The following is a 25,808-nucleotide window of genomic DNA, read 5'->3' as shown; positions in this document are numbered from 1 at the left end:
AGAGCAGGAAGTTCAACAGAGCTGTTCTCTCAGCCACTCACGCCCCGTTTCTGAACGCGCTGTGCTCAGAGCTCATGTTTGGAGGAACTTGCCTGTGCAAATAAAGCCTAAGTAAATTCGAACAGTCACAGAAACACGTTGGCGAGGCGGAGCAGAGCCCACCACACCCACGTGCATGACTGACTGAATGCATCTGACATGTTGGGCTTCAAAACAACTTCAACATCTTCAGGTTGTTTATTGTCAAAAACGTCTTGAATGAATAGTTAAAGTTTTGAAAACTGCAAACAATAAACAGCTGACATAAATTTTCATCAAAATTTATTAAAAGCCTTTTACAAAAATAGATATAAATCAAAATAAATGATCAGGAAATACTGTACTGCTAATCCACAGGATATAACGCTCATATAAATATCTTCAAACAGTCCTTCATCAAGCTGCTCTGAAATGAAGGTCCACGAGGTCGTCCATTTCACCCAGACGGCAAGTTAATATTTCTGCAACACACACAGTCAACTAAATAAGATCAAATACTCTGCATTCTCTTCATTCACCTGGCAAATAAAAACTTTTTTTTTTCATGAGTTAAAAAAAAATATACATTATGACAGCAGCATTGATGTGGGACTCGTTTCTGCTCTGGCTCCGCCTTGGCCACACCCCTTACATCATTGTCTGTGTATGGACGATTCACTCAGGACTGCTCACACATACACATCTGTGTTTTTTCTGACGTCTTGCATGTTAAATCCCACGACCGACACACAAATTCAAACTTTTTAAAAGAAAAGATAAAATTCTCCTTCGATGCACAAAACTCAAACCTATGTCCGGTTCCCACCGACTGGAGATTCGAACCCAAAGTCCCTGGTTTTGATCTACTTCGCCTGAGTTTAGACAGTCAGGAATGAAACTGTCTGCTTTGTTCGTGTCTGTTGTGTGACATCAGCTTTTGAGTCTAATTTCACATGTAGCATGTTGTCACCTTCATTTGTGTGTAAATCCAGTCGAGGAAGAAGGTCATGTTTCCATAAACACCAGGCCGGTTCCTGAGAGCGCAGCCCTGACCCCAGCTCGTGTCTCCCACCAGCCACCACAGAACATTCTCCTTAGTGACCAGAGGACCCCCGCTGTCCCCCTAAAAATACAAGGAAATGTTATTGCTCACATCTGCAGGACAGTTGAAGATATTTTTCTCCATCCGCGTCTGGTGTGGATCAGATTCTGACCTGGCACGAGTCCACTCCGCCCTGCAGCTTGCCTGCACAGATCATGGTGTCTGTGATTAGACCGTTATAAACCTGCTGGCTGTTACACACCGTCCTGCTTATCAGCGACACTTGAGCCTCACGTAATTCATTGGAGGCAGAACCTTGAGAAGAAAACATGGATTTACAGTCACACGTTCAGCTGAAATAAACATCGCCATCTTTATTAATTGCTTGCAGCTTTGCGTTTCACTCCTGTGGTTTGGAACAATTTTCATCGTACCTTGGCTCATCGTCGCCCCCCATCCGGTCACATAGTATGCTCTTAAAGTTGAGAAGTCGAGACCAGTGTTTGGCAAGCACACTGGTTTAATGCTCGCTAAAAAAGAAAAAAACAAAAGGGAAAATGTTTGGTTCTGCATGAACCTGCTTTCTTCCTGATTTTCTAGCGCGTATACTTCTGTTTTTGCTCTCTGTGAAATGACTTCCTGTTGTCACTTCAGCTATAAATAACCATTCTCTCATTGAGAACATACAAAAAAGTTCAATTTGTTCTAGAGAAACTTTCCAGTGTGGAAAACCATCAGGCTTCAGCTTTACTCTGAGACACTGGAGACTCCTTCCGTCTTCTCACAGTCAAACTCCACCATGTCAATCTGTTTCACTTTGGAAAATAACACCGTTTTTTTTATTATCACAGTTACTTTATGTTCCACATCCACCGTACAAGAGCTTGTGAATGAGCTGTTCAGGTCACGGAGAAAAGATACGATGTTCATGTAAACCTGTGGACGAGAGTCAGACGTGGACGATTTCACACTGCGATAACTGAGACCCAACATTTCACACATCACTGGAGAGGAGTTGATGATGATGATGTTGATGATGATGATGTGAGCAATTATGTTGCGTTAGACTTTTCTATTTGGCGAGGTGTCATAGATACTATCAAACATTTTATTCTTTTTTAAATAACTGAAATCAGCTGATATCATGATAAAATTTTGTACATTAAACCTTAAATTCTTATCATCCAAATTAAAAATTTAAAGATTCTTTACATATTAATTTTATCCAAAAAAGTCATTTTAATGAAAAAATTACTGTAAAGATGTGATTTTTATTTTATGTTTTCAGAATATTTATTAAGTAAAAATAAGAAAAACATGAAATAAAGTATCAAATAGGGTTTTTTATGTGAGCTCTTAAAAATTGTATAAACACCTTCGAGAAAAGTGAACTTTTAGAATTTAAATTGTAAAAATATTAAAATCTGTAACATTACAATTTTCCAGATTTCATTCTCATTTATTTCCTTTTAAGTGATAAATATTTATTATCAAAATGTAATTTTTAATGTTAAAAATGAAACATTTGATAATTTCATATATTTTTAAAGATATTTTCTTTATAATTTTTAACTGATTTATTTTTTAATAATCCAGGTATCAGAGAAATGCATTTGAGAACCATGATGTGATTTTTTTTAATCTCTCCCGCCCCCCAGCTATAATCTTGTGTGTGTGTTGTTTTCTTGAGAACACACTGCACACTTCCTGCTGTACTGTAACTCACAGGACATTTGGAGCGGCGTCCTCAGCTTCATCAGTGCGATATCGTTGGTATTGGTTTCAGGGTCAAAGCCAGTGTGAGCGATGACCTGACTGACCGAGTTGCCGGTGGAGGAGTACATCTCCCTCAGGGTCAGATACCCGGCGTACACTGTCCACTGACTCGGAGATGGAAGTCTGTAGAACGGGGAAAGAACGTCACTCAGCAACAGTGAAATAAATATAAACAAAAACCCAGGGAACGTCACATGGGCTTACGCCTGAACGCAGTGAGCAGCTGTGACGATCCACGATGGAGTGATGATCGAACCTCCACACAGGTGACGCCCCATGGCCTGCAGACTGACCTGCCATGGCCAGAGCCCCAGCGAGCTCACCACTTCCCCTCCCACGATACGCGTTCCAGGAGTGAGAGATTTTCCACAATCTAGAGTACAACACAAGGAGGCATTCACAACAGGGTTACAATAAACCCAGCTCACTGTGGTGCCATGGACTCAGCACCTCATGGGGCAGTTTTAATGAAATTTGATTGGTTTGTGTTTTTCTTTTTTTCCTTGTTAAAACCGTGTTCAGTTTTGGTCAGCATTTCTGATAAACAGTTCAGCTTTCAGGACTTTGTGCTGATGATTCAGAATTTCTGCTCCAGGAAGTTTTTCATGTTCCACTAGTTCCTGGTGTAAAAGTCACCTTCATTGCAGTGTCAAAAAACTGAACAATCATTTACCGATACACTTCAGGGTCACCACCGCATTCATTGGGCAACTTGCACTGGAAGGAGAAGCAAGAAATAAATCAGTTTTATTCAGATATAAATAAGATTTACTCACATACACTACCGTTCAAAAGTTTGGGGTCACTTTGAAATGTCCTTATTTGTGAAAGAAAAGCACTGTTCTTTTCAATGAAGATCACTTTAAACTAATCAGAAATCCACTCTATACATTGCTAATGTGGTAAATGACTATTCTAGCTGCAAATGTGTGGTTTTTGGTGCAATATCTCCATAGGTGTATAGAGGCCCATTTCCAGCAACTCTCACTCCAGTGTTCTAATGGTACAATGTGTTTGCTCATTGCCTCAGAAGGCTAATGGATGATTAGAAAACCCTTGTACAATCATGTTAGCACAGCTGAAAACAGTTGAGCTCTTTAGAGAAGCTATAAAACTGACCTTCCTTTGAGCAGATTGAGTTTCTGGAGCATCACATTTGTGGGGTCGATTAAATGCTCAAAATGGCCAGAAAAATGTCTTGACTATATTTTCTATTCATTTTACAACTTATGGTGGGAAATAAAAGTGTGACTTTTCATGGAAAACACAAAATTGTCTGGGTGACCCCAAACTTTTGAATGGTAGTGTATTTTATAGAACAATTGCTTTAGTTTATTTTATATAGAATGTACTGTTACTCTTAATGTATTTACTGTATTATTATTATTATTATTATTATTATTATTATTATTATTATTATTATTTTACTGTATGCAATATTTATTACATTAATTTATAATATGGAAACATTCTAAAACAGGTAATAGATGCAAAAATGCAATAAATAAATAAACAACTTCATAAAGCATTAATAAATAAGTAATAAAGCACACCAAGGATAAAGCTAGGTTATTAAATACCTGTTGTCTGGTTTTAGGTCTTGCGTCTTTTATTTGGTCAAATAGACATTTCGTTACCTGCAGTAATCCTCACTGATTAATTATATATTGTAAATTGCTTATTTTATCATAAATGTGTTTAAAATTTTGATTATATGTCTATCGAAATAAAAAATAGAAAAAAAAAGAGTACATCATTTAAAATGAAAAAGACTCGGATATGGACAGTGGGTGGGGCATTCGTTTGTTTGTTTGTTGGTTTTTAAAGAAACTTGCCAGCGTCAGTGACTGGGATCCTGCTGGATGAAACAATCACCATCAAAAAGGTGCAGTTTTTACTTTAATGCTGAATGTTTGCTAAATTTCAGCACAATTCCTGAGAGAGAGAGAGAGAGAGAGAGAGAGAGAGAGAGAGAGAGAGAATGAAGTGCTGTTGAAAGGATCCCACCCTGACTCACTGCAGCAGCGCTGTGACTGTATCGGTTTTATCCAGTGAACGTTTCTGAACAGATGAATGTTGTTGTTGTTGTTGTTGTTAAATGCAGATTAAATCAGATTTTATTGATGTGGGAGCGAAACACTGGGGTTCTGAAACATCATTCACTTGCTGACTCAGTCACATCAGACAGAAGAGAGAAATCTTTCCAGAAAGTTCCACATGGTGTCTGGTTCAAGAGTTGAATGAAGTTATGTTTATAATTTGCTATTTGTTGTTATATTTTGTGAATGAAAAATTATTTTTTCCAGCATCCATGTTTTATTCAGTGTTTCCCAGCTTTCCTCGGGCATAGTGCTGGGTTTAACAGACCACACCCACTTCTGGTTAGAATGCAAATATGAAAGCAGATACGAACGTTTTGAGCACTAATCACGTTCGGATAATGGCACTGCGTTAACTGTAATGAATTCATGAAGTGAATTATGAGTTTAACTCCACCAACAAAAAGAATAAAGTCTCAGAGTAACTGTAGTGTAAAATGTGAAACAGACCTGTTTGAGAGAGAACTGTGGAGAGGCTCAGAGCCGAGTGTGTTCAAGTAACTGGATCTGAGGGTCATGTAGCCATCTGCAGCTCCGGAGTCTGGAGTTACTGTCCCAGAACCAACATAGTCAGATCTGAACGAAGAACAGAACAATTACTCCACATCGTTCCTGAAGATTTGTCCTGTCCGAGAGTCTGAACAGACAGCTGAAGACTTCAGTCAGGCCGATATTTCACTCGTGTTTCATTTTCTGACCTGGAATATCCGATCTGCTCACATGCCAGCTTCCCAACATTGTCGTCCCACCCATCTGAACACACCACCTTCCATTTTTGGTCTTCGTTTGAAAAACTCTGCAGTATGAAATGAGGACCATTGAAGCGAACTGGGGGGGAAACCACAACATTTTTGGAAACTGCCTCCAAATAAAATTATCATTCAGTGTCGAATAAGAAAATGAGTCTTACAGCACTCGGCCTCGTCCTCTCCTGCTGGACAATTCATCTGTCCATCACACCACTGTGACAAATACACACACGTGTCACTCTGTCCACACCTGCGTCCCAGCACACACACTCCGAACACTGATTTAAACACACACACACATTAATCAATCAGACAAACTCAGAACTTCTCAAAAAAGTTCACTCTTGCTAACATGGTGACTCGTTACTTACAGAAGTACCAGATCAACACGGCCGCTATCGCCACGACGATGAGGCCGAAGACAACCGCTGCTGTGATGCACAAACATCGACTTCTGCTGACTGCTAAAAGAAACAAAGTGCAATGAAATATGAACCTGCGACCTGCTTTCAGTTTACGCTAAAGAAGCTTGGCTGGATGTTTTGCTGAGTTGCTCTAAAGAACACGAGCAGCCCTTTAAACTGTTTTCAAGTCATTTATAATGATGTGAGAAATGAAAATATGAAAATGATGAAATTCTGTCATTCAGAACCAAAACAACAAAGACTTCTTGTATTGAGAGAGAACTGGGCTGTTTTCAAACATTTATTTCTTGAAAGAAGCAAAATTTGGTCATGGAATAAGACAAATTCCTTGAAATTACTAAAATCCCTGTAGATTTATTTTCTAATATTCTTCTAATACAGTCGAACATAACTTTGACTGCATTCATGATATTTTTACTCAAAAACAGAATTTGTTTCTCCATTTCCATAACAATGGCGTCTTAGCCTGTGAACAGATATTGACTATTGGCTAATTCAACTAAAATTTGTCTTTATTCCATTGTTGTTAAACAAATATATGATGATTAAACCTATTTCTAGACATTTTTTACTCATTTCAAACTTTTTGTGGAACGTTTTACTTCTTTCAAGTGTTTATTTTTGGCAACAGAAAAAATACTACTTTCATCTTGAACTTAGTGAATACATCCAGAAACAGGTTTAACGTTTAATTGTTATATAATAATCTCTTAATAAAAGTATTAGATCACATTTTCCTTTAGTTAAAATATGCGCTCACTGGCCACTTTATTAGGAACACCCACCCATCCACCTGCTGTTTTGTGCAGTTTTCTAATCAGCCGATCCCTCGACAGAATCAAATCCCACAGATACAAATCAAGAGCTTCAGTTAATGTTCACAATGTTCAAACATCAGAATGGGAAAGTTGTGATCTCACAGTGAAGTGTGGCTTTCTCTCACTGTGGTCTGGGTGTTGGTTTGATCCAGATGGACTGGTTTGAGTATTTCAGAAGCTGCTGATCTCCTGGGGTTTTCACACACAACAGTCTCTAGAGTTTACACAGAATGGTGCAGAAAACAAAAAACACTGAGTGAGTGAGCGACAGTTCTGTGGGTGGAAACAAACGCCTTGTTGATAAGAGAGGGTCAGAGGGTAGTGTTGCCACCTGTCCCGGTTTTTCCTGATTGTCCCAGATTTTCATGGTCTGTCCCGGAAAAAAAAAAAAAAAATCCGGGACACTGAATGTCCCGGTTTTTTGTACATAATGGGCAAAATGTGTATTTCAACTTGTGAGCCAGCTGAGAACCAGTTTGCTTTCCCAAGCTCGCTGTGCTAAGTGGAACCACGTCATTACGTCGCTGAATACGTCATTACGTCACTGTATACGTCAGTTACGTCGCTACATTTGCATAAACCTTGGCGCGAATATCAAAGCAAAAACAACACGGAAGAAGCAGCAGCAGCAACAACAACAATAGTAATAATGGATGACTTCGCGTTTGTACAGCTGCTGCTTCTCATCGCCTAAAAATGGCGATCTTTCGCGGTCTTTTTATTGTTGTTGGTCTTAACAACTCCGCCCCCCCGCTGACGTAAGCGGTTCTTTCCTCTGGCCCAGCAGAGAGTTGGTGCTAGCCTGGAACCGGTTTTTCTGGCCCCAGAGCCAGTTCTTTGTCAGTGGAAACAGAAAACCCGGTTCCAAACTAAGCACTGGCCCCGAACCAGCCCTGGAACTGCTCTGGTGGAAAAGGGGCAATGGAGGATGCTTGGACTGATAAAAGAAACAGACTCTCTGTTGCAATGGTGAAGACTGAGCTTCAAGTCAGGCTAAACTTTCAGTTGTCCTGTACTGAGTTCAAGACATTCATTGAAAATCAGCCAGGACTCACAGCAGCAGCAAAGAAAAACACCAAATATAAATGGAAGATTAGGTAAGGTTTTGGTGAATTAAATGAAAGTGTAGTGTAGTACATACTCCTGTATGTGCCCAGTTACATGTCCTCCTATGTATTTGTTTAGCCAAGAGCAGCAGAGGCACAGGCAAGCACAAGCAAAGCACACACCACACTCTAAGCAATCAGGTAAGCTGTTTGGCACTACACCTTACATTGTTACATTCAGGTATTCTTAGATACAATGAAAAATTAGATTATTTATTTTTATTCCACATAAGCAAAAAAAAAGAACTTAATTACAGTATGTATTCCCCTTTTACCTGTGCCCACTACTGCCCCCAGGTGTCCACAACCAAAAACTGTTGGAAATAAACCAAAATAATGAAGACCTGCTATATTATGTAAAGCAATTAACTAAACAAATAACTAGCAAAAGCGTCATTTTTACTAATTAGAGCAATACAATTTCAGCATAGAAGGGCGATTTTTGTCTCGGGTTAGATGTGCGAAGGGCGCCGTTGCTTACAAGCAAAAAGGTCGGTTGGATGGTCGAAATGTCCAGGATTTTTGTCAGACACAGGTGGCAACCCTATCAGAGGGAAATGGACAGATTGGGTCGAGCTTTTTTGCCAGGAAGGATATAGTAACTCATATAATCACTCTTTACAACCGTGATGAGCAGAAAAGCATCTCAGCATGCAACAGCAGAAGAACACATTGGGTTCCACTCCTGCAGCCAAGAACAGGGATCTTAGACTCAACAACATGTTCCTATTAAAGTGGCCGGGGAGTGTAGCTTCCCTTTGCTGAGATATAAATTGTGTGAATAACTGAGTGGAAACTGAAACGGAAGAGGAATATGGCATGAGACTCGGGTACCTTTGGGTGCCGCTGCAGTAAGAGGGAGTCCGGCTGTGACGGTGTAGTGGGTGTTGATGGGCACAGGTGGTGCGTTGGAGTACTGAGGTACAGTGGGATAATACGGTGGTGGATGTCCAGGTGCTTGTGCTGGAGGTCTTCCTTCTCCATAATGAAATCCGTAGTTGATGTAAGTGGGTTTGTTCTGCATCTGGAAGACGAGACGTGAGGAAAAGCGAAACACATTTCAACAAACTTCATGAGTATAAAACACACAACACAAGCAGTGTGAACAAAACACCATTTCTGACGTATGATTCGATCAACAGCAAATGAGTCAGAAATACAAAGTGGCTCGCATCCAAAACCTTGGTGAACTGATTGGACCAGTTTTGTAACAAACGCCTGGATTAATAACCTGGTGATGCACTAATTACAGATCTCAAAGGGGGTTGGATTTTATGTAGGACAAAGAAATCTAAAGAGCAGAGGAGATGGCTTTACAATAGGCTTCCTAATGCCCAGTAACTCTGCCAGAGCTAATCATTAACACAGTGTAGTCACTCTGTGGACTGAACAATGCATTCTGCTCCATTAACAAGTGAAGGAACATGAGAAGAAATTCTTTGTTCCTCGGTTTACTCTGGTTCATCCCCAGCGCTACTGAACTTTCAATTCTGATTGGTCAGAAGTTGTTGATTCAGTAAAGAATGAAGCACAACAGGTGCAGGTCATGCTGTTATCAGAAAATAATCCACATCAGGGTGGTGTGATGCTTCGTCCCTCCTGAGGTGTGTTATTCTTCTAATTCGACAGTGATGAAAGAAACGTTCCTGTTCTCACTGACATCACAGCACATTCAGTTATTAACACTCGTTCCATGACCAGCCTCTTGTCATTTTTTTCTCACTCCTGAAGTAAAATCTCATCTCATCTCATTATCTCTAGCCACTTTATCCTGTTCTACAGGGTCGCAGGCCAGCTGGAGCCTATCCCAGCTGACTACGGGCGAAAGGCGGGGTTCACCCTGGACAAGTCGCCAGGTCATCACAGGGCTGACACATAGACACAGACAACCATTCACACTCACATTCACACCTACGCTCAATTTAGAGTCACCAGTTAACCTAACCTGCATGTCTTTGGACTGTGGGGGAAACCGGAGCACCCGGAGGAAACCCACACGGACACGGGGAGAACATGCAAACTCTGCACAGAAAGGCCCTCGCCGGCCACGGGGCTCGAACCCGGACCTTCTTGCTGTGAGGCGACAGCGCTAACCACTACACCACCGTGCCACCCTAATGTGAGAAACCGTGTGTGGCAGTTCGTGTAAATGGGTGGAGCACAGAAGGACAGCAGGACAGAACTGAGTTCACAAAAACTCTCTTTATTCAGCTTTTCAGCTGCAAACACACACACGCAGACACACACACACACATCAGCTGTCTGGTTGTGGAGAGAGACCCTCTGCTCTCACTCTCTCTCCTTAAGAAGGGCGCGGTCACTGGGAAGACACACAAACACATCAATTAACAACAGGTGTAGTGATTCTGCCACTTAACTTCCCCGACTCCGCCCTCCTGTCACAGACCGATGCTAGACCACGCCCCCGCTGCCACACCGTGTTTTATATTTCAGAGAGAGATAAAGAGAGGCTCGAGAGGGAAGGACTTTTTATAGCTGCTGTAATGCAAATGAAAACAGGAAGTAACTTGTTTTTGTTTTTTGAACATTGCAAACAATAAATGAAACTATAAATAGATAAAAGTAAATAAAAATGTAATTACTGGCCAATTGCTGCACTAAAAGTGGAATAAAACACAGCTGTTATTGGAAAATAATGAACTTCAGGGTCGTAACATGATCACTGATTATTTTCCTACTACAGCGTGTCCCCAGGTATTTTAATCCATTTCATTACAAGTGTTTTAGGTCCATTTGCAAAAGGAACAGTGAGCATGTTATGAAGAAACATGAATGTATCTTCATTTAATGGAAAAAAATAGGACACTAGTAATCAGTGAAATCTGATATCAAGATTAATTAATCAAGCCGACAGTAAATTAGATCAGTTTACCAACTGCACACAATTATTAGCTTACATTCCCCTCCAGAAGTATTGGAACAGCAAGGCCAATTCTTTTGTTTTTGTTATACACTCACTGAATTTATTTAGGTTTCAGATCTGAATTTCTGATTTCATTTCCTGATATTTACATATTGGGACTTGTCCAGGGTGTACCTGGACAATTATTTATAGTTTCATTTCGCCCGTAGTCAGCTGGGATAGGCTCCAACCCGCCCACGACCTTGTAGAACAGGATAAGCGGCTACAGATAATGGATGGCTGGCTGGCTGGATGGACATTTATGTCTTGATGTGTTAAACAACCTTTATTTGACCCCACCCATTTTTCAAGCAATCAAAAATCAAATCGGAACATGTGACTCTCAGGTGTTTCTTTTTGCCCAGATTTAACAGCTCTGAAAATCGACTCTTGGTTTGAACCCTGGGTTTTGACTCTTAAGACTATATTTGTCATGAAAAAGGATAAACCAATATAAAAGACCAGAGAGCTTTCTAGAGGAGAAAAGCAAGTCATTTTGAAGCTGAGAAAAGGAGGAAAATCCATCAACATCACTGCAAAAGCACTGGACTTCCGAACCATACTGAAGAACATGTCATTCCGTCACACAAAACAATCAAGTCATTATTTTAGGTCAAGAAAAAAACAATTATTCCAATTATTCCTATTATTACAAATATTCAATTGAATAATTAGGTACTGTATTTATTCATGATTTGCATAGTTACTGAGTTAGTAAAGAACCTTACTGTAATGTTTTTATGTAACAATGCTGTTCACCAATACATTAGTTTGTGCTGTGAAATGGACTGCGCAGGTTTGATTCTGTTAAAATATTCTCATCTTATTTATGTTTGGACACCTGACCATCACACCCAGATGTGGTTCCTCCCTGAACGCTTACCACAAAGTTAGAAGCAAACAAGTGTCTCAAATGGTTTTGTATGATGGAGCATTGTACCCTTCAGTTAAATTCAGGGGCCCAAACCTGTTCCAGCAGGACAACGCCCATGTACAAAAAGCAAGCACCATAAAACATGGCTTCCCAAGAATCCACAGAGATTTAAAAAAAGTCCAAACTTTGATCCCATTCGACACCTTTGGGATAAATTGTGCACCAGATCGTCTCAACATCAGTTCCCAACCTCACGAACGTTCCCACGTTCCAAAATCTAGTGGACTTCAATTTCAGCCAGTTGACTTCTCATTTCTCAAAAACCAAACAATCATGTGTGTGTCATAAAACAGAACACAAAGGGATGACACATGGTGTGTGCAGTTTTTATTTTTACATGCCATGCCAAATTCAGAAGGCAGCTATAACAGGAATGTTATATGCAGTATGTTATTATATCACTCATTATTCCAGTTACAGTTTGGTTTAATTAACTGTCAACACAAACAGTTATACATTCCTGTTCCTGCATATTAAGCTAATCATTACACGCTGCTGCCGAGGACGAACACTAATGAAGACTGTTTCTGAGTAACTGAAGTCCACAGCATTTTCCATCACAAAATGGTTCCTTTTTCAAAAACAACTCGCTTGTATAGTGTTCGCCTGTGACTTGATTGTCCATTTGAAAGAAACTAAAAAGCTCCTTCTGTTCTGAAAACTAATGAACTGTTTTAAATCCGATGTTCCCATCATCATTCCCACAAACAAATGTTCACCATGGAATTGAACGCTGGAGGGTTCTTATGACAGACACCTTGAAAAACCAGAATCTGTTTGACAGAAAGTAAACTGTATCGTGGGTTGGTAAGATCTGAGGTGATGGTGAGCCACCAGAATGGCTTCAGTGATCTTCAACAGAATCTGTTCAGTTCTACATACTGTATTTCTGGAGCTGTACTGGAGAGATGAACAACGTTCTTCCAAAAGACATTCCCAAAGTTCCTGATGGAGAGCGGTGTGCTGTATAATAACTTTATTTGGACTGAAATGAAAACCAGAGGAATGATTTTTATCCTTATCTTTCTCATCACTGAACTCTGATGTCAAGTGGAATATGGTTGGGGGTTTTCAGAGACATCCTGGATTAGACCACACCATCAGAGGGACGGGAGGGATGGGTGGGATCAGACAGAAGAACTTTGTATTGATTCACAGTGACACGTCACTCACTTGAGTAATCAGTGAAACCAAACCATGACAGCAAAATAAATAAAATAAATAAATAAATAGCAGAACAAAGCCACTGGTTTTTCTTTTAATTTGTCATGTGTCAATATTTTATTTCCTCATGACATCAGCTTTTATGACTTTTTCGCCAGAATACACCAAGACCTGCTGTTTTAATAGACTTTGATCTCCCTAATAAACTGGTGCACATGTTCACACTGAGCTGCGAGACTGAGCCACATCCCCTCACCAGAAAATAGTAAAAACAGTAAAAGGGTGGAATTAACAGGTTAATAAATCTACACCTCAGCCAAACTCTGCTTCTGTGTATTTATATATTTACGAGAATAAATCATCAAACTGATCAAAGCTTATTTAACAGAGCTTACCTCTGAGCCCTGCTGCTTGTCTTCTGGTCCCTCCTGTCTGTCCAGCGTCTGTCTCCTTCTGTCTCACTCCGCATATCCACCTTTCCTGTATTACTGGTAATAAACAGGCTTGGGCCACACCCTTTCCCTGTCCAAGTGCCAGCCTATTAGGCCTTGTACTTCATTTAATCACTTCAGGGTAAACACCACAGTTTCCTGATTCAGACGTCTGAAACTGAACACAGTGATTAGAGTCATAGAACACTGCAAATGTGAAAACGACAGCACAGCTGTGTTTGGATTTCTGGGGCTTGTGATACGTGTCTGTGCTGCTGCATGCACCTTTTTTCTTCTTCAAATTAGATAAGACTGCAGAAAGAGAGAGAGAGAGAGAGAGAGAGAGAGAGAGAGAGAGAGAGACTCTCAGTGATATTACAGGATTATTACATGCTGTATTTGTCTTTCTCAATGTGATAGAAGTATTCTTCAGCAGGGTTGCCAGATTTATGGTTTTCCAAGTGAATTGTTTTATTTTATTTAAAGTGATTATTTAATTCATTTCAATTTGATTTCCTTTTGGAATTAAGACTAAATTTTATTGCATCTGATTTGCAAAGTAAAATGCCAAGTACATTGCATTTTGTCATTAGAATATGAAAATAAACCCAGATGGTTTTCCTTGTTCACTTCAAACACCAGTGTGTATGATGGCAATCATGTTTCCGTGTGTGTGTGTTTAAACTCAGCTGCTTAAACAGTCTCAAATTGCACTCTGCATTTTAGTTTCTTTCTCGAGTCGAACCTGCCTCCATGAGCGCGCGCGGTCTTCGTCACTGCCCTGGGCGAGATGCAGCCAGATAAAAAGATGACCACATATTAATCATTCATCAGAGTTTACACTGAGCTGTGAGTTTATTAGTTACTAGCTCAGTACGTTTACATACACACAGAGGGGTTTTTTGGCATAGCAACAGCAGATCAGTGGACACCACCAGGCAAAGGTTTCTACATCCTGTACTTTAGCACAATGTTTAATTGACCTCATGGGAACAAACTAAATCTAAAATCACCAGAAACGGACAAAATCACAAAAATAACTCGACTGAGGCACTTCATGGATTTGTTTTACAGTCACGCTGTCTGTCGATGAGTCTCATCTTCAGGTTTTAACCACTTTACCTTTAAAACACTCATTTCAGATTGTTTATCTGCGAATGAGCAGTGAATAAGGTCCACTTATTACTTGGCAATAATGAATTAAACTGTCAAATTCTTCAGAAAGTGCTGATTGGGTTTTTACAAACCAAACTAACCCACTCATCCTCATACATCATCATTATACATCACAAATCATCCACAGTGTGAACATGTCGCATGAACAGGTTTCGAAACACATTTGTCAATGTGATGAAGTTTTTTTGATGATGATCATTGAATATTTGTGGAAGGAGTCTCCAGTGCCAGCGCTTTGGACCAGTCAGAGCAGCAATTTCACAAGAAACCTTCAGAAGGAGTTTACACTTTCAAGTTTCTCTGCAAAACGTTCATGAGCGTGATGAGTCACTGAGGGAGGGGCGTGTGTGTGCGCGAGAGAGAGACAGACAGTGTGTTGGTGTGAGTGTTAGGAAACATATTAAATGTCTTCACGCACTCATTTGAGAACAAAAAACACCCAAAACAGAAGAAAAAAGGCTTGGCTTTGTTTTAGAAAGTCACGAATCCTGCATGCTGTATCACACACACAAGAATTAGTTTCAAGAAATTCAATAGTATTCCATGTACAAGTCAAGTGCATAAGTTTGTACACCCTAAAAATATTATTCATCAAGATGTTATCATTTTTTACAATTTGCTAATTCCTTTCTATACAGTGTATATATAAATTTTCCTTTTTCTTTTCAGGAAGTTAACAGGGTTACTAAGTTTGTGGCTTTCCTGAATTATTTTAATATTATTTAGTTTTCTGTCATTCATTATCTGAATAAATAAAGGAAATCTTCCATGTTAAAAATGTTTAATGCATTTGTTTCATTAATATCTGAAACCCTTTCATTTCCTGGATTTTATTGTTTACATGCAGTCAAGAAAAAAAAACCATCCATCCATTATCCGTAACTGTTTATCCTGTACAGGGTCGCAGGCGAGCTGGATCCTATCCCAGCTGACTACGGGTGAAAGGCGGGGTTCACCCTGGACAAGTCGCCAGGTCATCACAGGGCTGACACATAGACACAGACAACCATTCACACTCACATTCACACCTACGCTCAATTTAGAGTCACCAGTTAACCTAACCTGCATGTCTTTGGACTGTGGGGGAAACCGGAGCACCCGGAGGAAACCCACGCGGACACGGGGAGAACATGCAAACTCCGCACAGAAAGGCCCTCGCCGGCCACGGGGCTCGAACCCGGACCTTCTTACTGTGAGGCAACAGCGCTAACCACTACACCACCGTGCCGCCCAAGAAATTTTTTTTTAAACACACTTCAACTTAAGCACAACTTTATTGGCAGCACTTTCTTGTCAAATACATGGGACATCCTGTTCTGTTCATTTCATTTCTGTTCTTTTCGATCATTGTCTTGGTGCAGGATTCGCAAAGCAGAGGTACGTGTTCCATTTCTCCTGCTTTTCCTGACAGCTTTCTGACTAAAAATCACCAAACAATACAATACCCTGAATCTGATGACATTTATTCAGAGACAGGAGTCAAAGTTCATTCAGATGATAGTTGAAGTATAATCAGAGTCTAGAGTTAATGTGTATCCCATAATTGTGCAACAGTCTAAAAGTGCAGTAGCAGTGCAGACTATAGATAAGTGTTAGTTGTTCTCCTGCACACTGTGGAACAGAGAACTCTTCGAGGTTTCAATGAGAATAAAAACTCCTTCTCTCCTGTAGTGATCATCTCCCTGAGTCACAGAACTGTGTGTTCACGCCCCGTTAGTGTTGGACCTGAGTGAGCATTATACAGATGTGATGAAGGTACAGAATCATATCAGAGTGATGAGAGGAAACAGGAGTTTGGTCAACGTCTCAGTGTGGCGTGTTCTGGATGAAGCAAATGGATCGTCTTGATCGAGTGAATCCTTTGACGGGATGCTGCTGTGAGAGATTTACATTACTGCAGGTCTTTGTAATCCAGGAATCCTGTCCACGAGCAGAAACGTCAATACCAGGAAACTCTGGTGGTGGAGGTAGGGGCGGAGTTAGCAGCATTACTTCCATACCTCACATCACACCTGTGATTCTTATACACAATCGTTTCATCTACGATTCATCTCAAATCATGTACAGCCCACAGTTTTACTTTATTATAAAAATTACATGAATACAGTAATATAGAACACTGTGAACTACAGTTGAATTACAACTAAAAGCTCTGGCACCAGCACCCTGAACGATAGAATAACAGTCACTTTTACCTGTTTGCCTCAGGTTTGGGGAAATAAACAACTGTGAAGGCACCGTCTCTTATCATCTCTTTCTCTGGATGCTGTGAGAACTTCCTCTTCTGGGAAACTCAAATTGAGGTTCTCTGAAGTCAAGAGCTGCATTTCAGTCCACTGTTCAGTTACATGACATCTTCATGCTCACAAATTATTTCGAGCTCAAAAATTCTCAGGAGCTGAAACCCTGGAGTTTTACCTGGATCAAAAACAGCACCTGTTCCTCAGGAACGATGAGCTGGAGCTGCAGGGTGATGGCGCCCTCTGCTGGTCATTGTGTGGAGCTGCAGGGTGATGGCGCCCTCTGCTGATCATTGTGTGGAGCTGCAGGGTGATAGCGCCCTCTGCTGATCATTGTGTGGAGCTGCAGGGTGATGGCGCCCTCTGCTGGTCATTGTGTGGAGCTGCAGGGTGATGGCGCCCTCTGCTGGTCATTGTGTGGAGCTGCAGGGTGATGGCGCCCTCTGCTGGTCATTGTGTGGAGCTGCAGGGTGATGGCGCCCTCTGCTGGTCATTGTGTAGAGCTGCAGGGTGATGCCTCTGCTGGTCATTGTGTGGAGCTGCAGGGTGATGCCTCTCTGCTGGTCATTGTGTGGAGCTGCAGGGTGATGGCGCCCTCTGCTGGTCATTGTGTGGAGCTGCAGGGAAGAGACCGTGAAGTGAAAGGAATTCCAGATCTCTTCAGTGAGTCAAAATATTTGACTCACCAACAAGGGTTGATTCACCCCGAAGTGTGGCTCGTTTAGTTTCCAAACGTTGCTGTTGTTTTTTTTCTTTTTTCAGAAACTGAACAAAGATTATAGTATCTTCGATACCAGTTATCATTCTTCTTTGTCGAAAAATTTGTGAAAAATATTACTTGTGAATGTTACCAGATAATTCGGCTCACCAACAAGAGTCGATTCACTAGTAAGAGTTGATTCTTTCAAATGGCTCCTTCATATGTCAGCTATTGTTCTTTGTGAGTCTGATCATTTGGCTTCTGAAGAAGAACCAACTCACCAAGAGGAGTCGATTCACCAGTAAGAGCTGATTCTTTCAGCTGACAAACGGCTCATTGCATTTTTTTCCTAAACCAAACAAACTATACAGTATTTACAGGACCAGTTGTTGTTCTCCTTCCTTGCCTGATTATGGCTGAAACTGTGAGGTCCTCATCGTAACCATAAGCTGCATCAATATTTTTCTCTTCCATCAGAGAAATGGAATTAGGATGGAATAATCTACAAGGTTAGAACATCTATGAAAATAAGTGAATCTTCTGACTGAATCATCAACACAATAACATTCACCCAGGAATTACGAGTCAACTCTTTGAGCAGACTCTTAACTTAAGTTGACTTTTGGGCAATTAATATTGAGAGTTATTATTATTATTATTCAGGTTAGTCGTAGTTATTAAGTTATCATGACCTGAAGATGATGCAGGATTACTGACAAATGCTAACACACAGCTCAAAGGAGTTGTCCAGTATCTTAATACCTCAGGCTTGATCAGATGAAAAACCATGTGGAGGAGGAGTCACATGTTTACGGGAGCTTTCTTTCTGAGGCCATGTTTTAATTTCCTGATATTTTAGATGGATTTTAAAAAAAAGTAATGTGGAAGAATTAATGAAGATGGCAAAACATCCCATTTCTTTGCAAGTTCACATACATTGCCTTTTTTAATCAAATCCTCAGAATTCATATTCCGAAGTTGGACGTTGTGTTTTTCCCCAAACGACTTAAACGCATCACATACACTCAGTTTCACTGAAGCCACTTTAAATAAGAGCTTCGACCAACAGAAACGCATGTAAATGTTACGGACTAAACACAGAAAGCAACTACAATCGTGACCTCTTTTATTGCAGCTTCAGCCTTTTTAAAATGATCTCGACATTGGAAGAGAATCAGGAGAAACTTTAAATACTGCAAAACACAAATATGCTACTTGATGAACATTCAAGATGTTAAAACAACCAAAAAAAAAAAAAGCAGACAAGTTAAATAGCTCTGTGACGCAGACAGAGGGAGTGACCTATTCTGGAGTGATTGTAACCGTGGCCCACGGTCCGAGTCGTACTGTCCGGTAATTTGACCTCAGAGACGTTGAATACGAGATTAAACAGGTTACAGTTTCTGGATGAGAATAGACGAGGCCCCACCCCCGCCGTTGCAGATGCCCGCCAGGCCGTACTGCCCAGGCTGCAGATGGTGCACCATGTGGCCGACAATCCTCGTCCCAGACATTCTTGAGAAGGAAAATGAAAACAAAAACAAGCGTAACTATGACTCAGGAAATTAACTGTGGTTATGAAAACAGAGACAATATTTTTCTCTTCACTGTGTAACTGCACTGTGCACACAGTCCGCTCATCTTCACCCCAGGATCAATAATGAAGTTATATACGAACATTCTGCATTCTGTTCATGATCCTTACCCGATGGGGTGACCAAGAGAAACCGCTCCGCCGTTTACATTCACTTTACTTGGGTCAATGTCCAGCATTTTAATGTTGGCCAGAACAACCACGCTGAAGGCCTCGTTTATTTCCCACATGGCCACATCCTCTTTCTTCACACCAGCTGCACTGAGAACCTACATGACAACACGACAACACACAGCTCAGAAACACGCTCTCGTGACTCCCTGACAAAAACAAACAAACAGCGGCTCACCTTGGGCACGGCGAAAGCTGGAGCGATTGGGAAGTCGACTGGAGCCACAGCGGCATCAGCAAATGCTAAGCGTTAAATACAGTGAGGGTTCATTTTATTTATTTTTTTTAATACAGTGCTGCTAGAAAAAAAAGAAAAGCAAAACATTTAAAGAGATGACTGTTATATCAGGTGAGTGAGATTTTTTATTCGTGTTGGTTGCCTGAAATCGCTCACCTACGATCCGCGCCAGTGGGGTGACGTTGAGTCTCTTTGCTGCATCTGCTGTCATGAGGACGATCGCAGCCGCGCCGTCATTCAGAGTGCTCGCGTTAGCTGCCGTCACCGTGCCTACCAGTCTCGCGCACACACACACACTTCAATAAACAGCATGATTTAAAAGCGTTTTCCAGACAATGATAAGGTAACTTATTATTTAAGTGGGACAATTTAGTCAAAACTGAAATTCAAAAAAGAAATTTCATATTTATCCAAATTATTCCTCTAAACATTAGACATTTAAATTTACTCTACGTCGCACGTCCTGTCTTAAAGCAGCACTGAGTGGGACCAACTGCACCAATCAAGATTAGTTTTATGAAAGATCTAATCCTACACCTGGTGACACCAGGTGTCTATGAGACAATCAAGGTCATGTTGGTGCCAAAGTAAATCACAGCTCCCTCACTGTGATGCTCCTGGAACTGCTGAGGAACACCGCCAATGGAACACAAACAAAAACAATCTAAATTTTATAATTTAACGTAAAACCCAGGACTCCGTTCTCACCGTTCTCTTTCTGGAACACAGCCTTCAGTTTGGGCACTTTACTGAAATCCACCTTCCTCCACTCTTCATCCTCCTTAACGACGACATCTGGCTTTCCTGGATACAAATTATCCACCGTTCAGGTCAACGCATTTCCTTAAAGGTGCACTCTGTCATTTTTAGAAGTGTTTATAGACCTGTGAGAAATCACAACACTTCACTGATCCCTGGCTAAACAATCAGAGTTTAGTGGGTGGTGTTTCAGGGGATTTTTTTTTTTTGTAAATATTTTTCTGGCCCAGAAATGAGCTCCTCAGCTCTACACCAGACCACAGTGTGTCTGACCTCTTGCTCCTTTCCTCTTTAAATGTAAGGAACATCTGAGACAGACATGATTTCAACAGAAAGGTCAGTTGTGAATGAAGTTCACTTTCTAGAGCTCACAAATTGTTTATCAAATAAATAAATGCAAAGCCAAACTGCACCTTTAATGGCATTCCAGGGCTCCTCAGGGGGGTGAAACAGCCACGAGGCCTACTGATCTCTGAGCATATTATGAATAAATGTTTACTGGAATCTAAAATGTAATAAAAGCTTTTTGGCTGCAATACTTTATTGAAAACGCTGTTATAGACATTTAAATAATGCACCTTATGTTGAAAAGAATTAATTACATTTCATTCAAAAAAAATCTGTCCTGAAGGGATCCATGGATATTTTTTTGTTCTCCAGTTAAAGACTCTCGTGGCAGCAGATGGTTGGAGATGGATATGAGTGTGAGATCACAGCTCTGTGTTGCAGTGCAGTGAGACTGACCTCTCTGAGGGATGCTGACTGGAACCACCTCTCTGGCCAGGAGTCCTGACTCCCATGCTGCTTTGCTGCGCGTGTATGAGTTAATGGCGTAGGCATCCTGCTCCTCTCGGGAAATGCTGCTTTTCTTGGCTGTGTTTTCTGCACAGTTTCCCTAAACATGAACTCAGAGGTCATGAAATACACAGATAAAGTGAAACTCAATACAATTCTGAAACCAAAAAGGAAATTACCATGTGGAATTTGTTGTAGGCATCCGTAAGGCCGTCCTTCACTATGAGATCCTCCATCTTCACCCCGCCATAGGGAGGTGCCTCTCTCGCCATCACATAAGGAACCTGAGACATGCTCTCCATGCCACCTGCTACCATCACATCCTGAAAACACCACGAGTGAATGAGCATTTAGATTAAAATAAAGGGTCATCCAAAATTTTATAAGGAAAAAAAAAGGGGGGGGGGCTCAACCATCATGGATTTTCACCATGTGAAAGAAATGTAATCCTAATCTACTGAATTCACTATAGACTCCGACAGTAACAATGTAGGGATGATGACATCAATGAAGAAGGAAAAAGAAGAAACCTTTGTCACATGCACACTTCAAGCACCGTGAGATTCATCCTCTGCATTTAACCCATCTGAAGCAGTGAACACACACACACACACACACAGCCATAATACAGCGCCCGGGGAGCAGTCAGGGGTTCGGTACCTTGGTCAAGGGCACTTCAGCCCAAGGCCGCCCCACATTATCCTAACCTGCATGTCTTTGGACTGTGGGGGAAACCGGAGCACCCGGAGGAAACTCACGCGGACACGGGGAGAACATGCAAACTCCACACAGAAAGGCCCTCGCCGGCCACGGGGCTCGAACCCGGACCTTCTTGCTGTGAGGCGACAGCGCTAACCACTACACCACCGTGCCGCCCAACATTAAAGGTCAGGAATGGGATGTAATTAGCACAAGCAGATAATTTATTTTTAAAAAGCTGAGGTCTGGTACCTGGTGGCCACACATCAGACTCTGTGCAGCCATCATGACGGACTTCATGCCCGAGGCGCAGACTTTGTTAACTGTCGTTGCTGGAGTGGAGAGAGGCAGACCTGCAAGGTGAAGAGAAGATCATCATCGTTCACAGATTGTGTGAAAGAGGGGAAAAAAAATTACTATATTATATATATATATTGTGTATTTTATGGTTTCCATCTTCTATCATACATGATGATTATACGAGATAAAATCTCATAGAAACCCTTCGATAAATAAAGATCTTTGATATGTAAAGGTCTATCAGGATCTCGGGGGGGAAAATGTAAATAAGTTATTAATTTGTTCAGACGTTATTGAATATATGAGACATAATGCACCAAAATATTAAATGTTTATCTGCTTTGACATTGTTGAGGATCCAAAATGTTTGGTTCTTCCTTAAATCACAGACTTATCATACAGAACCACATCAGTCCAACGTCTGAGAAGGTCTGCTGTCCAAACAATTTGGTGGTTGTTGATGTGAGATTAAACCAAGATGAGGCTGTACACAGGTCGTGGATTTGGTGTGCGCGCGCGCGTGCTGTCGTACGACATCCTTTTGTACAGCAGTCGTACCGGCACCAAGAAGAGCCTGTCGCGTTGGCGCTTGCCCTTGACCTGCCTGCAGCACGTTGCCCATATACACCTCCTTCACCTCCTCTGGTGGAATTCCTGCAATCACCAGATCAAACATTTCCACCTCAGGCTCCGTGACAGAGTCCGGATCCTTCACACGCAACCTCGGAACAAATATTACACAACACGAGCTGCTCCCATTAAATCACCCAGTGAAAATCAGCACTGTTATCAGGGGCGAGATTACAGGAAGACTTTACCTGCCTGCTCGATCGCTCCTTTAATGGCAATGGAGCCCAGCTTGGTTGCAGGAAGTGTAGAGAGGCTGCCTTTAAACGACCCCATCGGGGTACGGACGGCACTGACAATGACAACTTCCTGTTGGGGAGCAAATACACGATATGAACATTGTTCTGTGGAGAGAGGGTAACGGGTGTGGTTCTGTGATTTCTTCATGGACAAAAATAAAGTCTGAACCCAGTTATTTTGGTAAAACATGACAAGCAACACAAAACTGTTCTTCAGAGCAATGTGTGGATTAGAGTGAACTTTAAAAAACACGTGTATTACAAAATAATCATAGTCCAAAATGCGTAATGCAATACGGTTTGTTTCTCCTTTAATTTCACTAAAATCACTGACGTTGTTTTGGTTGCTATTAGGGGAGGAGGCAGGGCGAGCTCATCTTTCGTCACTTCCGTACAAAAATCGCTACCGGAAGTACAAGCTTTCTAACGTTAATAAGACAGTTTTTTTTTTTTCATTTTTAAAATAAAACGTTTTTTTCTTGTCCACGCAAACCTGGTTAGCGCTCTCTTTTTATTCCTTTATAATATACAGCATACACTTTTTTAACCGCAGACAGTGGTAGTGTTGCCATGGTGATTCAATGCAAGCACCTGATTGGACAACTGTACCCACTTCAAGACAAGGATTTTACTTAATATTTACAGCTCACAAACTCCTCAAATACTTTACGAGCATAAAAAACTCATTTATAATGTGTGTCTCTTCAGTCACTCACGTGGAGAGTCGGCCGTGTGGAGTAGCTCCTGGACACAAACTTGTGTGCCTGTAAAAACAACATTTATTTAAAAAGTCAACATGTTTATGTTTTATGTGAGAATCCAGCAAGTCAAATAAAAATCCCTCCTATGAAGCTCAAAGTGAAATATAGCCTCTTTATCTGAGCTAGAAAGCTAAAGGCCTGTTGCTGAACTGAGACACGGGCTGCGTCCCGAACCGCGCTTTCCTGTAAACGAAGTGCACTTAACATAGTGTACAAGCCATTTCTTCCACCGCGTATGAAGGGCACTTAATTATCACCACACAGCCGTTTGGGATACAGCCCTGGCTATCAGGGACCTGCTCGAACTGTGGCTGGAGAAACAGCCATGCTAGCAGGCTACACACTGCTCTGTTGACTCGGGGGACTGAAGCCAAGTTCAGAAATCGCACGAACTTTTCCCCGCTGTTTAATTTTTCACTTACCAGCTGCCGGCAGAGGTGAGTGTGTGAGCTGAAGAGTGACATCACGGAGAGAAAACGGGCTTCACCTTCACCTCAGGGAGAAAAACGCCTTCAGAGAGCGAACAGCCAATCAGATTGGGAGGTGTGGGGCGTCACGCGTCCTCACAAGAACTCTGGGTAATGTAGTGTTATTTCTGATCGGGTTTTGGATGAGTGAATGAATCTGTTTAGAATCAGGAATTTATTTCTATCTAGTATTTAATTTTTTTTATGAAATGATAAAAATAGTAACCCGGTTTGATGATGTTTCACACCGATACACTCTGAGAAACAAGGCCAGGTCCTCTGTGTGAACCAGGATAGGGACCAACAACAAATATCCATAAAATATTCCAAACAAGAGCCATTTTAGGAACCTAAGAACCCTAAACTATACAAGAACCCTTTGAAGAGTTGGTGGTTGATTTGGGCAGGTGAGAACCCAGGTGTGACGTCTCCAGGGCTCTCCGTATTTGGGTCAGTCTAATGATGACACGTCTGTTTAACATTTATCGTTTTTGGGGTTTTATTAAATGTTTATTCTTTTTTTTCTTTGAGTAATGGAGTTTAACGCTGACGTTTTCAGCCCTGCATGTTGTTCTGGTGTTTTTCTTTGTTGGATTATTTTTCTTGTTGGTTAATTTCTTTCTTCAGCAGGCCCCAATTATCATTTTTTAGTTTGTAAACCAAACAAACTCAAAATATCTGCCAAATTTAAACAGGTTTCAGGAATTCTGACTATTTTGTATGAATATGCTAATCACCAGTAAAGTGCAAAGTGCGGTCTCCACACAGCTCATTTGCATTTAGTGACACCCACAAAATTCCATAAAAGGTCAAAAACACAGAAACAAGAAATGCAACAGGAAGTAAACAGGAGGAAAAGGCAAAAGTTGAAGATATTTTCAACCCATAAAATGCTGTTTTTGGGCGGCACGGTGGTGTAGTGGTTAGCACTGTCACCTCACAGCAAGAAGGTCCGGGTTCGAGCCCCGTGGCCGGCGAGGGCCTTTCTGTGTGGAGTTTGCATGTTCTCCCCGTGTCCGCGTGGGTTTCCTCCGGGTGCTCCGGTTTCCCCCACAGTCCAAAGACATGCAGGTTAGGTTAACTGGTGACTCTAAATTGAGCGTAGGTGTGAATGTGAGTGTGAATGGTTGTCTGTGTCTATGTGTCAGCCCTGTGATGACCTGGCGACTTGTCCAGGGTGTACCCCGCCTTTCGCCCGTAGTCAGCTGGGATAGGATCCAGCTCGCCTGCGACCCTGTAGAACAGGATAAAGCGGCTACAGATAATGAGATGAAAATGCTGTTTTTTATAAAAATGGTGATGTCAATATTAACACCACTGATGTGGTTAAAAAAAAAAACATTTCAGTGTGCAGCATCACTTTAAAAATAATTTTATTGGTATTTTTCCCTTACAAAGAGAGTTTTACTGATGGTAGAAAAAAATATTACTATATACACACACATATACACAAACACACACACACATATATTAGTATAAGCATGTAATTTGAATTTTTAATAGAATTTCAAAGATTTCTTCCAATACATTTAGTTTGTTTCTTTAACATTTACATTT

At 41.1% G+C, this 25,808-nt stretch overlaps 2 protein-coding genes across 4 annotated transcripts; both read right to left on the bottom strand.

Moving 5' to 3' along the window:
* Nucleotides 1-304: 304 nt before the first annotated feature.
* tmprss2 (transmembrane serine protease 2) lies at nt 305-13,535 on the bottom strand. Of its 2 annotated transcripts, none has more exons than XM_060909661.1 (13): nt 13,450-13,535; nt 8,868-9,057; nt 6,056-6,148; nt 5,846-5,962; nt 5,634-5,763; nt 5,386-5,511; nt 3,510-3,553; nt 3,041-3,209; nt 2,787-2,959; nt 1,495-1,590; nt 1,233-1,375; nt 989-1,141; nt 305-500 (listed from the first exon to the last, which is right to left on the bottom strand). In XM_060909661.1, the coding sequence occupies exons 2-13, from the start codon at nt 9,055-9,057 to the stop codon at nt 492-494; spliced, it is 1,443 nt and encodes a 480-aa protein (XP_060765644.1). In that variant the 5' UTR covers nt 13,450-13,535; the 3' UTR covers nt 305-491. The 2 variants fall into 2 exon arrangements, with proteins under 2 accessions (XP_060765644.1, XP_060765645.1); XM_060909662.1 differs by having other exon boundaries at nt 6,056-6,145.
* A 5,175-nt stretch (nt 13,536-18,710) lies between these two features.
* acat1 (acetyl-CoA acetyltransferase 1) lies at nt 18,711-24,306 on the bottom strand. 2 transcript variants are annotated; one of them, XM_060909527.1, is made up of 12 exons: nt 24,207-24,306; nt 23,740-23,787; nt 22,976-23,093; nt 22,716-22,811; nt 22,110-22,210; nt 21,338-21,481; nt 21,108-21,258; nt 20,313-20,408; nt 19,761-19,874; nt 19,545-19,609; nt 19,307-19,464; nt 18,711-19,116 (listed from the first exon to the last, which is right to left on the bottom strand). In XM_060909527.1, exons 1-12 carry the CDS (start codon nt 24,246-24,248, stop codon nt 18,996-18,998), a joined length of 1,254 nt encoding a protein of 417 aa, XP_060765510.1. In that variant the 5' UTR covers nt 24,249-24,306; the 3' UTR covers nt 18,711-18,995. The 2 variants fall into 2 exon arrangements, with proteins under 2 accessions (XP_060765510.1, XP_060765511.1); XM_060909528.1 differs by lacking the exons at nt 22,976-23,093; nt 23,740-23,787; nt 24,207-24,306 and having other exon boundaries at nt 22,558-22,805.
* Between the last annotated feature and the right edge of the window lie 1,502 nt (nt 24,307-25,808).

Source organism: Neoarius graeffei, chromosome 25 (assembly GCF_027579695.1).
Source record: "Neoarius graeffei isolate fNeoGra1 chromosome 25, fNeoGra1.pri, whole genome shotgun sequence".
Taxonomy (NCBI): domain Eukaryota; kingdom Metazoa; phylum Chordata; class Actinopteri; order Siluriformes; family Ariidae; genus Neoarius; species Neoarius graeffei.
This window is presented reverse-complemented; position numbering and strand designations above follow the sequence as displayed.